Below are 18040 nucleotides of genomic sequence, written 5' to 3' on the forward strand. Positions count from 1 at the left end.
ATACTCGAATTTCCCACTTGATTGTACTCTGCTAAGCCACTGGCCAAATCAGCTTTATTCATCAACCAATAAAAGCAACACATATGAAAAAGGGCATCCCACATCATCAGAGAGTCAGCTAGTGTGTACAAATGTTGGGTTCAATCCCTTAGAATGAAGAGAGAGAGGGAGAGGAAGAGAGAGAGGGAGAGAGAGAAAGAGAGAGAATAGAGAAGAGAGATTCACTATGTGCCCAGGAACTTACTTCAGTCTTCTTGCCTTAGCCTCCCAAGTGCTAAGAATTACAATCACAAGCAACCACACTCATCAGGAAGTTATTTTGATAGTACATTTTGACAATCCCATGACTCCAATCCATGCACTCCTAAGTAGCTGTGAACACAGCTGAATATATTGCAATATATTTCCGTGCAGTCCCTTTGTAGGTCTGAGACTTGAACTTTGCAGTTGGCCATGTTTCACAATATTAAAGGTTGGACGTGCATGAAAATGAATTTGCCCTCCAGGGTTCATTCTTTAAGCAACAGAGATGGAGGAGATGAGGCACATTAAGCAAAGTCCTCACTACTTGCTGCTGCCCATGTTAATCACTTCCCGACACTGTTTTGTGAATAAAAAGAAATACAGAAGGTAAGGCATGACTCCCCGCACCACAGTGTTTTATGCTTCATTATAATATATTATATTATATATTCGTGTTATTGTATAGAACACTTCCTTTACACTAATATTGTGAATTGGTCCTTTGTGTTCACTTAGGTTTCTGTATTCTGTAGCTAAGATTAGATAGACAAAAAGTGTACCATTGTTTTTGCAAGTGTGAGAGGCGGCCCTTGTAAGGAAAGTGGGAAAGGAGAGCCAGTGATGCCTGGACTGTGCAAACCCTTCCTTTGGAAACTGTTTGTGGGCAAGCTGTAGCCATGGACAGTGATTCCCTTTGTTAGAAGGGATGAGGACAACCTGAGACTGAACCATGCTGAATGGATCACTCACCTGGTCTCCTGACTCAGGAGTGGGTTAATGTCCAACTCAAATTTGAGAAGATGAGGCAAGGAGCTGGAGAGGCAGCAAATATGACAAATTGCAAGTTCTGGCTCCTGGATGATTTAGTGGGGATTTCAGATCATCTTGTGCCACTGGTATGGGGAACTTGGCTTCAGACAGGCCTAAGATAAGTTTGTCACTAGCTCATCTGGCCTGGGATTTACTTGATGCCTTGCATGTACTTTCATTTTTCCTTCTTATCTTTTGGTTTGTTTTTGCTTAGTTTGCATTGTTTTTCTGAGTTTGGGAGGTGTTTGTTGTGGTTTTGAAATTTTTGAAACAAGGTCCTAACGTTCGGCCCTGGTTGGCCTGGAACTCTCAAGGTAGCCCAGGATGACCCTAAACTCATAGCAATCCTCCAGCCTCAACTTTCCTAGTGCTCACGTATAAGGCATGAGATGCCATTCCAACTGCCTCTCTTAAAACTCTCTGTGCATGGATCTGAGTCTTTGAGTTTCTCAGAGAGGATGTTGCTTGTAGAAGTAGGTTAATGTCCCACTCAAATTTGAAAAGAGGAAGCAAAGAGGTGTAGAGGCATCCTTCTGTTCCGCCCCACTTAAGAACCCTAGCTATACATGGTTCCTCACTGCCATTTCCTGTCAGCTAGTTGCTGACAGCCTCCTGACCCTGGGTTAATTTTCTTTAATCAGAGAACTATAACACATCTTTGCATCACTAAACAAATATTCCACAGCATGAACGAATGTAACACATCTTAAATTAATGTTCTCAACAGTCCACACTGTTGAATGGACTTCTAGAGTGTCCATGCAAAGACTGGGTAGAATTAGCCCATCAAGTGTCAGTTCCAAGGGTTCTTACCTCAGCCATGGACTGCAGCAACTAAGTTGTTAGACTTTTAGGCATTACCCCATACATCACAGGGACTTGGGTTTCTTTTGGGTTTTACGTGTGTTGGATTTGTGTGTGTTCATGTGTATGTGGGACATGTTTGTGTGTGGTATGTGTTTACACCTGCACATGTGTACACACGAGTGTGGAAACCTGAGGCTGCGCTCTCCACCTTATTCATCAAGGCAGGAATGCTCAGTTGAACCGAGAGCTTGCTGATATGGCCAGTCTACCCAGTTAGCTTGCTCTTGGAACTGGTGCCTTACCCACCAAGCCATCTCTTCCACCCTATCATCATTTTGTTCTGGGAACACTATGCCCAGAAGACAGTGTTCTGCAATGTTCCACACCTTCTTTCTGATCTTACGTTCTTTCTCCTCGCTCTGCTGCCTTGGACGAGGTGATTTAGGTGTCCCTTTTAGAGTTGAGCATTAAATAATTAAGTCACTTATTCTTAGAAGCTTTTTTTCCTCAGCTTCAAATTGGATCATTTCTGTTGCTCGGCTGTCATGTTTAAACCTTTCTTCTGCATGGCCAGCACCCTATTTAGGCATTTTCATTATTATTTTCTCTATCTTTTGTGTACGTGGCTATGATTGTGTGTATTCATATGGAAGTCAGAGTTCATCCACCTTGTCTTTTGTTTTTGTTTTTAAGGTTTATTTATATTTATTTTATGAGTACAAATGTTTGTATAAATGTGTTTATGTGTTCCATGTGCATACAGGACACATGAAGGCCAGAAGAGGGTGTTGGATCCCCTGACATTAGAGTTACAGATAGTCGTGAGCATCCATGTAGGCACTGGGAACCTAAACTATGTCCCCTGAAAGAGCAGCAAATTCTAACTACTAAGTCATCCATCTAGCCTCCATATTGTTTTTTGAGGCTAGGTTGACAGGCTAGTAAGCCCCAGGGATCTGCCTGCACTGGCTTCCCTAGCACTGGGAATACAAGCACACACCATCATGCCTTTTTGTTTTGTTTTGTTTGTTGTTATTTACTTCATTTTGGGGAACCAAACAGGTCTTCCTGCTTGCGCAGCAAGCTGTCTATTGCTTGAGTCATCTCTATGACCCAACCCCTTTATGATTTTTTTAGTGCAGATATACCTTTCAACTGCAGAGTTCCTCTGTTTTCATTTTCTTGACTACCTACTTTAATTTTTACTTAATATATCTGTGTTTCTCCCATACAATTTTGAAAATATTAAATGACTTTTTAAGTCCCTGTCTGCTATTCCCATCATCTTTGACATTCTGAAGTTAATGGCTCATGTTCTTCTACTTCTTCATTTATCTAGTAATTTCTGTGTGTGTGCAGAACATTGTGGTTGATGTTTTGCTGAGATTCTAGAGTGCACTGTATGAGGTTTTATCCCTGCAGGCTGCTGAGTCCCTAGGGACCACTTTGATCCCAGCAGGTTTGATCTCACGGTTCTTTGCAGTAGGTTGATTTCAGCTTTCTTCTCTGCTGGTGCCCAGCATAAAAACAGCAGTTGTGTGCTCTTTCAATTCCCATGTTTAATCTCTACCTTCTTTCCTTTGTGCTTTCATTTTAGGATCTGCTCCCTGAAGTGCTTTCTTCAAACAAGACCCCAGCCCTGCAGAAAGACACTGCCCCTCTTGAGGAAGAGACCAGGAGACAGGAATCTCCACCAGGTGTCTCCAGGGTGGTTGCAGAAACACCTCAACAGGTTTTTACCTCTTGAGAAAATGGCCTGCAAGAGGAACTCTCTCCTCAGCTAGACTGAAGAGTCTGAGGAGGAGGCTGGCGTCTACAGATGCTCTGGTCTGCTAACCATGAATACGTTTAATCACGTGACATTTTAACTATTGGATAAAAATGAACCCAGACCACAGATTAAATACAATAAGGCGTCACACTGATGAGACCCTCTCCTCCCACATTACAGGGTGAAAGCTTGCCTCTCTCCCATACTCTTCTTCACTTTAGCTATGTTCTGCAGTCATTGCTTTGGGAGTCCCTACAGGTGTCATGGAGGCTGCCCATGGCACTAACAACAGGGGTTTAAAAAAAGTTTCCATTATTTTATTGTGATAAATCCCATGACATAAAATTCATAGTTCAGTGACCTGAACATATTCATACAGTACAGCTATCCCTACCAACAAGCCTCCAAACTCTCTCTTTACCTTGTAGGAGTAAAACTCTGTTCCATTGAATAATAACTCTATTTTCTCTTCCCCCAAACCCTAGAAACCATCATTCTACTTTGTCTGGGTTGTTTTGACTATTCCAAGTAACTCATATAACTGGAATCGTGTTTGTGTGTGCACGCACATGTGATTTAGCATTGTGTAGTAATCCTTGGTGTTCTAGTGACTAGGCTTTAGTGCTTTTATTTGGCATTCTGTGTCCTCAGGGTTCACTCACCCTGTAACATGGATCAGAACTTCCTTCTTAAAGCTGATCAGTATTCTGCCCTCATATGGAAAGCATAGACTGTGAACATTGTTGAACTTAATCATGCAGTGTGCTGGCTTGTGGATATGAGAAATAGTTAAAAGGGAAACTAGAGATGATTCATTTGGTGACTGGATAAAGAGACTGGGAATGTGGGCCATCCAAGATGGTTGCTATGTTTTCTGTCTGGGTCCCATGGCTGGGTGGAGGTAATTTTTCATTAAGTATAGGACAAAAGAGTGTGGCTTGAGTATGTGGTACCTGTGAAAGGGATGGGAACATCACAAAAGAGAGCAGCCATGAGATACTGTCCCCACCCCAACCCCGAGAAAGGTCAAAGACTCCAGGCCAGCCTTGGCTTCTCTATAAGATGCCAGAGCAGGACGAAGTATTGCAGTATTGCTATTTATCTGAAGAGGCCTCAGATCTCTCTCTCTCTCTCTCTCTCTCTCTCTCTCTCTCTCTCTCTCTCTCTCTCTCACACACACACACACACACACACATACACACACATTCTGTCTCTCTCACTCCTTCTCCCCCTCTCAATTTTATCTATATATATTATAAATATGCATGCATTTACGTATTTAGTGTGTGTACTTTTGTATGTGTGTGAATACATGTGACATGGGAACTTTCAGGATTCAGCACTCTCCTTTTCCCACATGGGTTCTTAGGATGGAATTTGGGTCCACAGGTTGTCTTGAGATTTTTGCCCTACTAAACCATCTCACAGATCCATTCTTAGATATGTTTAAGCCTATATTAAAATGTCTGCTGGACATAACTTGGAATTGTCTAATGGAATTTTGATCAAAGAGTGGCATATTTTTGCAAATGATTACAGATTCTATATGCACTCTATTTCAAGGTCACCATTTCCATTGACCACTAGTTTGTATGCAAATGATAAAGTACTGTGAGATCATCCCAGAAAAACATTCAGTTTTGCAGTTTAGTTTTACCACTAGTGCAAATTGAAGCCAAACAAAACAAAACGGTACTTCTTGGTGGAAATACAAAGTCAACTTGTAGTTAGAATGCTCAAAAAGATTTCCAAGCTTGGTTTTCTGTGCTTGATAGCTTTATGTCAACTTGACACAAGCTAGAGTTATCTAAAAAGAGGGAACCTCATTTGAGAAAAATGCCTCCTTGACATCCAGCTGTAGGATATTTTCTTAATTAATGATTAATGGAAAAGGCCCAGCCCATTGTGAGTGGTGCCATCTCTGGACTGGTGGTCCTGGGTTCTATAAAAAAGCAGGTTGAGCAAGCCATGCTGAGCAAGCCAGTGAGCAGCACTCCTCCATGACCTCTGCATCAGCTCCTGCCTCCAGGTTCTGCTCTGCTTGAGTTCCTGTCCTGACTTCCTTCAATGATGAACAGTGATATGGAAGTTTAAGTTAAATAAACCCTTTCCTCCCTGGCTTGCTTTGGTCATGGTATTTCATCCCAGCAATAAAAACCTTAACTAAGACATTTTCCATTGGAAGCAAGCTCCCTGTGGAACTAGCATTCACTGTCTACAGGTGTAGCCAACCTCTAGAACTAAGAACCAGGGACCCATTGGGCCATCCAAGAGTTAGAACAGCCTTCTATATTAATAGAGACTACTAGATACATTTATTTTACTGAGTAACAAATACTGCTACCTAGCAGCTTAGAACTACACCACTGAAGTTTCTTGGACCATATGACCAAGCAGCTTATTGAGTCTTGAGATAGAACCATAGTGATGACCATGGTAACCATCTTATCGTAGACATGAGATTCCCCTTTTCACACAGGAATCTTTCCTTCTTGCTGGCAGCTTCTGGGGTCTGTCTGTCCTCCTAAACTGAGTCCTCTCTAGAGCATGCTGTTTCCTCCTTTATGGCCAGCAGGAAAATCCCTTTGATTCCCTTTAAGGGTTCACCTGATTAGATTTGATTCACTCATAACAGCTCCCACATTTAAATTTTTATTTTTCAATTCTTTTTCCTTCTTGAGATAGAATCCAGTGTATCCCAGGATGGACTTAACCTTGATGTATAAAGAGGATGGTCTTAAACTTTGTATCCTCTTGTCTCCACCTCCTGAATACTTTGATTACAGATATGTATCTTCATAATCAGGTTTTGTAGCATTGGGGAATCAAACCCAGGACTTCAGGCTTACTAAGTATGATTACTAAGCAAGCACTCTACCAACTGAACTACATCCCTAGCATGGCAAGTTCACTTTTAATAAACTCAAAGTCATGTTTGACTTTGTGGCCATGGTATCCCACACTGTTCACCAGCTCTGCACACACACACAAACACACATACACAGCACAGCACAGACATCCATTAGGAAATAAGAAACCTAAGGCTGTGTCAGAGTCCTGCATTAAACAATAATGTGTTTAGGAAGCAAAGGGCTGTGACTGCCAGTGTAAAATAATAGTACACGAGGAATACGGGGGTCAATGAGGCTCATGCTGGAGAGGCCTTAACAGAGCAATGATGTTCGAAGAACCAGTGGGCTGAAGTATGAGTGGATGGAGAAGGGAGAGTGAACTTGCAGAGCATCCTGCAGAAAACCGACCAAAAACAAAGGGCAAATAAATACAAACGGTGGGGGAAGCTGGGTGTTGGCTCAGTGTAGGCTGCTTGGGAGACAATGAAATGAAAATAGGGAGAGCCCAGCTGGAGGTTGGAAAAGCCAACTTCCCACGGTGAACGTCAAGAACCTTTTCATTGAGAAATGCCCCAACCTTGTGGGCTTTTAGAATAATTGCAACCTTTTCAAACCCATGCTACTTCTTAGCAACCAGCTGTCCAAGCTGAAAAATATCACGTTTACATTCCCAGGTTCAAGTTCAGAGACCATAATTCAATGCCTTTACCTTGTAAGGTCGCCAAGTGTCTATAAATTAGCAAATGGTGCTCATATTTAGGATAAAATGAAATGTCATGCAAAGATCTTTCTAAATTGTTTTATTAGAAATATACTAATTATCCCAAGAATGGGTTTCATTAGGACATTTTTCATAATGTATTTTGTCTATATTCACCTCCTACTACCCCATTCTCTCCTCTAACTCCAGCTGATTCCCTTCTTCTTTCCAAATAGTTCCCCCTCTATATTCTATTTTAAAAAAAAATCACCGGGCGGTGGTGGCTCATGTCTTTAATCCCAGCACTTGGGAGGCAGAGACAGGCAGATCTCTGTGAGTTCAAGGCCAGCCTGGTTTACAAAGTGAGTTCCAGGACAACCAGGGCTACACAAAGGAACCCTATCTCAAAAAATAATTTTTACAGAGGAAGATTTTGATGTATGGATGGAGTTTCATGTATTTTGAGAGTTTCTCTACATAGCTCAGGCTGATCTTGAAGTCATGGTGTAGCTCAGGTTGGCCTAAGGTTGACCTCAGACTTCCTAAGTATTCCACAACTGGCTTAGCTAATATTAATCTCAAGATCCAAGTATCATTCCCACTAAAGTAAGGAACAAGGTAAGGATGTTCCTTCTCACTGGACTCCTTTTCAATATCATTGCTGAAATCATAGTTAATACAATAAAACAAAACAAAGTAAAATACAGATGCACATTTGTAATCCCAGAATTTGGAAAGTTGAAGGAGAAGGATCATAAATTTGAGAGCAGATTGAGATATATAGTGAGTTCCAGGCCAGCCTAAGCTACAAAGAGAGACCCTGTCCAAGAGTCCAGTTGTACAACCAGTTAACTTGAGGAACTTATATAAAAGACCTGTTTCAAATAAACAATAAAAAGTACAGTGATGTACTTTTTGGGGAAGAATGAAGTCAAATTGTCTTTCTTCAAGATTTCCCAACTGTTGGTATAGGAACCAAAAGAAAGCCCAAAAGGCTCTTGAAACTGGTAAACAGATTTCAAATAGTTACAGGATACAAGGTCAACGCAGAGGCCAATCAAATCTTTAAGTTTCAGCAATTATCCACAAAAATCAAAATTAAAACATAATATTTTAATTAACATCCTCAAAACTACTAAGGAACAAGTAAAACACTCACTCAATCTTTATTAAGAAAACTACAGGAATCTAATGAATGAAGTCAAAGAACTAAAGGCAAAAACGTTCTAGTTCATGGATAGCAAGACTGAATGCTGTGAACTTACCAGCTACTATCAATTTTATATATTAGTGACATTAAATAAAAACTGCAGCAAAAGAGCATATGTTAGTTAATGGTTATGTGGTACCTATGAAGAGTCAAAAGTCCCCCCCAAAAGCTGACGCCATCCCAAAGAACAGTGTGAGAAATGGACCCTGTCCAAGGTCGAGTCTTACAATAAAACTACCACAATTGAGATGATGGATTCTTGGTTAAAGAGTAGAAAAGTTAGTCACTGTATCACAGTAAAGAGCCCAGGAAAAACACACATAAGCATATTCACTTGACCATTAACAAAGGAGCAAAGGCCAGCCTTGAATTTGCGACCCTCCTGCCTCGTCTGAATAGCTCAGATTACAGGTCTGCACCATCAGGCCCAGGTTAAAATAGTTTTCTTTCTGGTGCTGGGTATTGAACCCATCGCCTTTACAAGCTAAGCAAGGGCAAGTGCTCTGCCAACAGAGCGAGATCCTCAGCTTTCAAGATAAAAAATTTACCAGAAAAGTACAGGGATGCCAACACACCGAAAGAAGGGGTTGGAGAGATGGCTCAGTAGTTAAGGCCACCTGTTACTCTTACAGAGGACGCAAGTTCAGTTTCCAGCATCCATGTCAGGTGGGAGCTCCAGTTCGCAGAGATCCAACACCCTCTTCCGGCATCTTGGCACATGCACGAATGCACACACAGACATTCCCATACACATGGTTAAAAACGGAACCTTTTTCTTAAAAAAAAAAAAAAAAGACAGTTTTATCTTTGCATTTTGCTTTTATTTTGTTTTGTTTTGGACACAGAGTTTCTCTGTGTAGCTGTGGAACCCATCCTGGCACTCACTCTGTAGACCAGAATTTACAGAGAGCCACCAGCCTCTGCCTCCCAAGTGCTGGGATTAAAGGTGTGCACCACCACTGCCTGGCTTGTCTTTGCATTTTAAGCTAAGCATTGCTATAAAATAAAAAAAAGTTACATAAAACTAGGTTTATTATGGAAGAAAGAAACCCAACCTAATGTTGCCTCCGTGCAGCTGTTTATAATGCTGCAGTAACACCACAGCCATGTCCTAGGCCATTATGGTCAGTGCATACTCACCCTCGGAAACCACCCAAAGCAATGCCCAGCCCTGCAAGCTCCCTTGATGGGAAAAGTCCTGGACAAGTATACCAGTTTTTCATCTTTTGTAACACACTTTTACTCTGAACGCTCTCTGTTTAGCGATGTTCAGTTATTTTTTAAATGAGTGTGCTGTGCAGATCCATAGCCTGGAGCAATAGACTGTCCACATGGTTTGAGCATATGGCAGGGTATTCCTTCTAGGTTTGTGGGTATACATCAAGATGTTTGTATGGTGATAAAATTGCCTAGCAACCGATTTCTCTAAATTTAACCCTCCATCAAGCAATACACGAAGATTTCCACTAAAAGCCACCCAAACCTGGGATCTCTCAGCTGCCTCAATATCACCCAATCCAAAGGCCAGAAGTGAGATGCTTATTATTATCTACTATTTCCTTAGGTTCCGTGGACACCCTCTGCCACATGCCTTGGCAACCATTGACTCTGCACTTACACGTGCTGGGCATGACAGTCACAAAATTTGTCACAGTCACAGACTTTGCTTGTCCAGGGATTGAACACTGTAAAGTATTATGGCCAAGCTCCTGCCCCCTTCCCTCTTTCAAGCAGTGCTTCAAGATCATTGTCAACGCCTCGTCTGAAAGGCACGTTGTCGTAGGGGAGTTGAATCCCTTCACTGAGGCAGCCTTTCTCACCTCTCTCTAGGTGGTACCATTATGTATGTGAATTCCAGCCAAGCTTGCCTAGCTCTTACAGGTGAGCTAAAAAGACCGCTGTTTTCCTCCCTTCCTTGTTCTTGGGCTTGCTAGCTCTCAACCTAGAGTGTCTACTTCCCTCGGCTACTGTGACAGAGAAGTGAGGGATTTTGTCCTGAGCACGCGGGAGGTATGCGATGGTTACGGTAACATTCCTGATGCAGGGAACACACCACATTGCAGACCACGAGCAAGACACATGCAAGAGCATGAAGGTAGGTGTGAGCACTCACTTGTGCCTAAGTAAGGAGAGATTAGAGGGAACTGTCCAAGAGTCTCAGAGAGGGGCACATAGGCAGTCTGGATTCCAGAAGGCTAGAAAGACAGACTCAACAGTGAGGAAGGGGGCTAAATGACTCCCATCTTCCATTTATTAGGGACAAATTGAAGATATGAGTAAGTATATTCCCAAACAAAGCCTTTTTTTTTTAGTGACAAAGATAAAGGCCACTCCCAAAGAGCCAAGAAAAGAACACTTCTGCCCAAAAAAAGTGTTCATTTGCTGTTTCACCCAGGGACATAGTTTAGAAGGCTTAGTTTCCCATAATATGTGAATTACTTGACCTATCTAACCTGTGTTGGGCAGGGGCTAAGCTTCCGTGCACGATTTCATTCAGTTCTCACTCTTCCAAGTGATAGGTGCTTTCCAAACTCTCACGTTACAGATGAAGAAACAACTAAGGTTCAGCAAGGCTAATGAGCAGAGGCCATGGTCAGAGAGTTGAGAGGTGATTCTCCAGTCTGTCTCAAGAGCCAGTTCCGTTCCAGACATGCCTGACAGTCTAACAGAGGAAGCCAAATAACCCTGACCATGAACAGGATCCTGTATGAGTCCATTTGCTCCAAGTTAATTACAGCCTTGTTCCTGCCCCATTGATGAAAGGAAGCCTTCCTGGAGCTTTCAAATGGGTAGTATTATTCAGAATCGTTTAAGCTCCCATGCGCATTTTTATACTACCAGCTTACATTAACTCTCTAAACATTTATAATCCCAAACAGGAAGCTTTAAATATTCATGCTTGGTCCTTTAACGATAAAGCTTTCACAATATAAATGATAAAGTCCATAAATCAGTGTTCTTCCAGTGAGATAAAATTATCTGCTAGTGAAAACATCCTTTGACTAATAAACACTGATTAATCTCACTCTTACATTTTTATGTAGATTACAAATATTTTATCAAAAGGTTGAATCCTCCTAGAGCAGTGGTTCTCAGCCTTCCTAATGCTGAGATGCTTTAGTACAATTCCTCATGTTGTGGTGACCCCCAACCCTAAAATTATTTTCATTGATACTTCATAATGTAATTATGAGTCATAATGTAAACATCTGATATGCAGGATATGCAACCCCTGTGAAAGGGTCATTCAACGCTCCCCAAAAGGTCGTGATCCACTGTCCTATAGGGAAGTATATTTTTCTTTTTCTGCCTGTGGGCAAATAATTTGGGGAGTAAAAAATGTAAGATTTGTGATAACAGGTATTTTTAGAATGTGAGAATGAAATAAGGGCTGGAGAGGTAACTGAGTTGTTGGGATGCTTGCCAGCCATGCATAAACACCCCTGTTTGGAACCCACTAATCTATAAACCGGGCATGGTGGTGCACACTTGTAATCCCAGCACTCAGAAGGAAGAGACAGGAGAATCAAAAGCAGTGTGTCATCCTTGGCTACATAGTAGTTGGGGTACAAAGCCTACCTGGGATACATGAAAACCTGTCATAAAACATAAAAGGCGAGTGAGAGAAAGAAATGTGGGGTAGGAGGTCCTTCTGTATTTTTGTTGCTTTCATTGATTAAATACAGAGATTGCCTTGGCCTTTTGATAGGGCAGCCCTTAGGTAGGCCTAATAGACAGAACAGGATGCTGGGAAGAAGGGAAGTGTGGCAAATGCCATGATTCTCCTGCCCAAGACAGACGCTGGTTAGACTCATGCCAGGAAGCCACAGTCAAGTGGTGATACACATTAATGGAAATGGGTTCATCAAGATGTGAGAGTTAGCCCATAAGAGGCTAGAGTTAATGGGCTGGGCAGTGTTGTTGATTAATACAATTTCCATATGATTATTTCAGGTGTAAGCTAGCTGGGCAGCAGGATGCATCCCTCTCCTCATTACTACAGAAATGGCTTAAATCAATTAAAACTGTGGGTATCAGAAGATGCCTGTCAGCAAAGAAAGGCTGATGAATGGCATTTTCAGGCAGTGTTAAAACTCATGATCTAAGTATGAAGATGGTCAGATGTTTGAGCCCTTAGACCCTGCTACACGGCTGGCTGCTGAGTCACAACCCAGGCCACATGAGAGTGAAGGAAAATTCCAGATCTCCCTCTTTCCTGTTTGAGTCGATTTGTTAAAAAAGTAAAGTTCCTCTGACGTCTTTCAACAAAAAGCAAATGCCAAGAGGAAAGAGAATCCCTGGAAGAGTTCCCAGAAACCAGACCTGAGAGCCAAAGTCAGGAGCTGAACTGGCTCTACTGAAGGTCTCCTGGATCTGATGTTCCCTAGAGTCCTGGTCAAAACACACTACTTCCAAAAACTTACTAGCGCAGTTTCCACTAATATTCAAAAGGATAATCTCCATGAAGAAAATCACAGCACCCAAACCTATCACTGCCCAGACAACTCCCACTTGTAGAAAAGTTTAGCTAAAGTAGGATAGGACAATCAAAAGTATCAGAGGACTGCTGCTAGGTCTCAGTGGCACAGCATTTGCATAGCATATATGAGATCCCATGTATTAATCCTCATCACTGGAAAAAATTTAAAATGTACAGATTGCAGGTGAGGTTTATTGGGCAAAATTGTTTCACAAAAGACAATGGAAAAAGAACTGTCTGCCGAAACAGCTCAGGATTAAGAGTGTATACTGATCTTTCAGGGGGCCTGAGTTCAGTTCTGGGTACCCACATTGGGAAGTTCACAAATGCCTATAATCCTAACTCCAAGGAAGTCAATACCACTGCATTCATACATATGTGCTTACACAGATATGTGTACATATACATCACTTTTTAAATCTTATTTTATAGGCACTAGAAAAGACTCTGCATATAATGTCTAGAACGTGTAAACTAATGGACACATTAAACCACACCCTTCCTTTCTTATTTACCCCCAAGAAAGATCTCATATTAACAACGGAAATAACTTTAAAAGTCCCACGGTCTTTATAAATTCAAACACACTGAAATTTTAATAGCCAATCTTTTAAAATTCAAGGTCTTTCAAACTTCAAAGTCTTTCAACTGTGGGCTGTAAAATATGTTCTTACTTCAAGAGAGAAAAATCAGGGCACAGTCACAACCAAAACAAGCAAAATTCCAACACCCAGTATCTAAAATCTACTCATGATTTGTTAGATGAGTACTTTTTGAATCTCTGACTTTTGAAAATGACAACTTAGAATGCAAAAAGATACTTGGGCCTTTAAAGCTTAGATCAGCACCAATGGATGGATGGATCCTGCATACAATGAACATTGAGACTATAATACTGGATCTTGGGTAGGAGAAGCAATTTCCAAAGGAATGAAGAGACATCAAAATGCCAAATGTTTTAATTGTGGTAGAATAGGACATCTGAGAAGGGATTGTAGATAAGAAATTCCTAGGAATAATATCTTCTCTGGGAATGGCAAGAATAAGCCTTCAGGTATATGTAGAAGGTATGGCAAAAGCCAACATTGGACCAATGAATGTAGATCAATAAAAAACAGACAAGGCAACCCAATACCATCAGGAGACTTTTGGCCCCTAAGTCAAAAGTGGTCCTCCAGCCATTCCCAGTCACTGTGGAGGACATGTCTCACCAGGAACATTAAAAAATCCAGAGCCTTCTGTAAAAGAGCATACTTTTCTGGATGATGGGATAAACATGAAGGATAAATCAGAAATTTCAATAGTAAATAGGAAACATATATGCTGGCAGACTTCTGAAATGATCAAAGACCAACGCTAAGAGTACATATCAATGGCATTGTAATTGTGGGTTGACGACATGGGTACAGATGTATCATCACCCCAGAATCTTGGCATCCAAATTAGCCTCTTCAAGAGTCAGATGTTCAATTATTAGGAATTGAAACCCTATCTCAAATGAAACAAAGCACAGGATGGGTTGAATGCATAGGTACAGAAGGACAAAGAGGAAACCTGAGGCCATATGTGGCTATTATTGCAGTGAATTTATGGGGTCATGACCTGCTGCAGCAATGGAATACCCAGATTAACATTCTTGGAAGAATATTATAAGATACTATACACAAAGGTCACCAGCCATTCAAGGTGTACAAGAACACAAAGCAACTTGCAAACCTTTAGAGATACCAAGGGCCCTACCTTTAAAATGGTTAACTGAGAAACCAATATAGCTTAAACAGTGACCATTAACAGAAGATAAACTGCAGGCTTTAGAACATCTGGTACAGGAGCAATTAGATGCTCACCATATTGAAGACTCAACCAGCACCCTTGGAATTCTCCTGCATTTGTTGTTAAAACGAAATCGGATGAATGGAGAATAGTAACAGATCTAAGAGCTATCAAAAAGGTAATTCAACCTATGGGCCCTCTACAATCTGGAATTCCTTTGCCTTCTTTATTACCAAAAATGACCTCTTATAGTTATTGATTTAAAAGATTGTTTCTTCACTATATTTTTACAAGAAAATGACAGAGAAAAATCTGCCTTCACAATGCCTACTTATAATAATTCTCAACCTACTAGGAAATACTAATAGATCATCTTTCCAAAGGGAATGCTCAGTAGACCCACCCTATACCAATACTTTGTAAATCAGCTATTGGAGATAATACATAAAAATTTTTCTAAATTTATAATTTACCATGACATGGAGAACATTTTGCTGTCTGATTCAAACATAAATACTTTAGAAAGAATGTTTGAAGAAGTAAAGAAAGTTTTGCCAAAATGGGGATTACAAATTGCTCCTGAAAAAATACAGAGAGAAGATTCTGTCAATTACCTAGGTTATAAAATAGGTTTATAGAAAATTAGAATACAAAAGGCACAAATTAGGAGAGATTGATTGCAGACTCTTAATGACTTTCAAAGATTGTCAGGAGACATTTCCAGTCTACAACCAGCTGTTGGGATAACACCTAATCTAATAGTTCTTTTAAACAAAACCTTAAATGGTAGCAAAGACTTAAATAGTCCCAGAGAATTATCAGCTAAAGCAGAAAAGGAATTGATTGTCACCGAAGAAAAATTACTGGAGGCACATGTGGACAGAGTGAATCCAAATATTATTTGCATTCTAGTCATTCCAGAATTTCCCCACAGGAATTTTAATGCAAAGGGAAGATATTATCTTAGAATGGGCCTTTTTACTGCATAAACCAAGTGAAAAATTAAAAATTTATGTGGAAAAATCTCTGAATTAAATATGAAAAGAAAATTAAGACTTTGTCAACTAGCAGGTATAGACCCCACAGAGATTATAGTGCCTTTTACTTCTGATGAAATTAAAAAATTATGGGAAGACAGTGAATTTTGGCAAAGAGCTTGTGCTAATTTTTTAGGAGAGATTAGTAGCAATTATCCCAAAAGTGACAGAATTAACCTTATAAAGAGAACCACTTGGATCCATCCCCACATTGTACGGGACACACCAATAACTGGAGCCTGTTATCTATACTGATGCAAAACATCAATCAGAAAAGGCAGGTTACAAATCAGAAGATTTAAGTAAGGTGGAACAAAGCCCATATAATTTTGTCCAAACGGCAGAATTATGTGTTCTTCTCATGGTGCTAAGGGATTTTAAAGAATTTTTTAATATAGTTACTGATTCATAATATTCAGAAAGAGGTTTTTTTGCATAGTGAAACCACTGAATTTATACTAGATGATATAAAATTGGCTTTATTATTCATACAAGTTCAAGATATAATCAGGAATAGTCTCTTTCACATATATACATAACACTCATCCAATCTCATGTGGATCTGCCAGGTCCTCTGGCACAAGGTAATGCAGAAATTGATCAGTTATTGATTGGAAATGTGTTGAAGGCCTCAGAATTTCATAAGGAACATCATGTCAATAGCAAAGGTTTAAAGTAAGAATTTTCCATTACATAGCAACAAGCTAAGAAGATTATAAAGAGATGTCCTACTTGCTCTTTCTATAACCAAACACTGCTACCTGCAGGGAGTAACCCAAAGGGTACTCAAAGGAATGAAATCTGGCAGATGTTGTGTTCTACTTTGCAGAATTTGGAAAATTAAAATATGTACACCACACCAATGACACTTATTCAGGTTTTCAATGGGCAACTGCTTTGAGCTCAGAAAAGGCTGATTCAGTAAACACACATTTATTAGAAGTTATGGCCATCAGGGGTATACCTGCACAAATAAAGACAGGTAATGGTCCAGCATATGTTTCTAAGAAAATGAAACAGTTTTTTGCATATCATAATATAAAGCATATTACAAGTATACCAAATAAACTTACAAGTCAGATAATTATAGAAAGATCAAATCAAAATATAAAGAATATGTTAAACAAACAGAAAGGGATGGAAAATACCCCCAGAAATAGGTTATATAATGCTTTATTAACCTTGAATTTTCTTAACACTAATAAGAAAGGAACAACAGCAACAGAGAGACATTGGATAATAGAAAAGTCTTCTGAATTAAATCAGTCAGTGTATTTCAAGGATGTGTTGACCTTACAATGGAAATCAGGAGATGTGCTATTTTGGAGAAGGGGTTTTACTCTTGTTTCAACAGGAGAAGAAAAGTTATGGATACCATCAAAATTAATATTCAGTTTGAAAAAGAGAAATCTCTTGAGAAAGAGAAAAGACAGCTCATCCACAGAGGTAATAGCCAATCAGGTGGTAAAAAAAAAACCTCATAAGGTTGAGGCAGGGTTCTGTTCTTACCTTTGCAAATCTATACTCTGGCACCAGTTAGAGACCTATGATCAGGTTACTTAATCTCTCTGTGATGCTGTAGCCCACCTCCCCTACAATTAGAATGTTAGTGGTCTTACCTCACAAAATTATTCTACAGTTCCCATGAGGTACTAGCACGAACAGGCACTTACCACATAGTGGGTGTTTCCCTTGTTTCCCCAGCTCAGCTCTGGATGCTGAGATCATCACATTAAGAGTACTCTCTGGGATCACTTTTTTCATTCCCATGGGTGTTTATGGGAGTTCACACATGGTATTGTGACATTCTTCTCCTGTTCATGGGATTGGCTGTTTATACCTTTGTTCTGAAAGTGTCTGCTGCCAAGAGGTCACTGTTTCCATCTCCTCCTCCTCCTTTCCCTCCTCCTTCTCATCTGCTCCCTCCACAAGTAGAGAACCTTGAAGGTGGAGCTTTATGGTGGAAGTGAGAGAAAGAGTCTTTTTCTGCTTTGTGTCACCCATTACTTTTTCCTGGCTATGATGCCCACACTTACAGGATTCTCTCTAGTAAAATACCTTCCAGTCAGTGTCTATGGCCCCATTCCTTCCAGAATAGGAGTTGTGAGAGTACCAGGAAGTAAATGGAAAGAGAGAACTTTATAATTACAATGGCTAGTTTGGTTTCCAACTTAACTACAACTGGAATTAACTAAAATCCACAAATGGCTAGGCACACCTGTGAGGGATTTTGCTTCATTAAATCCTTTGAAGTGGAAAGATCCAAATCTAACCTGGATCTTTGAAGTGGGAAAATCCACCTCTAACCTTGGGCTCACATTTTCATGGCAGACAGAAAGACGTGGAAAAAGGAAGCC

General features: G+C 40.4%; 1 protein-coding gene across 2 annotated transcripts in view; it reads left to right on the forward strand.

The window, feature by feature from the left end:
* The window catches only part of Dydc2 (DPY30 domain containing 2), a 19078-nt gene extending 10958 nt beyond the window's left edge, over nt 1-8120 (forward strand). For both annotated transcript variants that reach the window (XM_050140626.1, XM_050140625.1), the window contains one exon: nt 3458-8120. In XM_050140626.1, coding sequence (XP_049996583.1) covers nt 3458-3607 — 150 coding nt within the window. In that variant the 3' untranslated portion in view covers nt 3608-8120. The remainder of the gene's footprint in view (nt 1-3457) is intronic.
* Nucleotides 8121-18040: the final 9920 nt, after the last annotated feature.

The sequence above is a fragment of the Alexandromys fortis genome, unplaced genomic scaffold (genome assembly GCF_014885135.2).
Source record: "Alexandromys fortis isolate MF-2015 unplaced genomic scaffold, M_Fortis_MF-2015_v1.1 scaffold_46, whole genome shotgun sequence".
Lineage (NCBI taxonomy): Eukaryota > Metazoa > Chordata > Mammalia > Rodentia > Cricetidae > Alexandromys > Alexandromys fortis.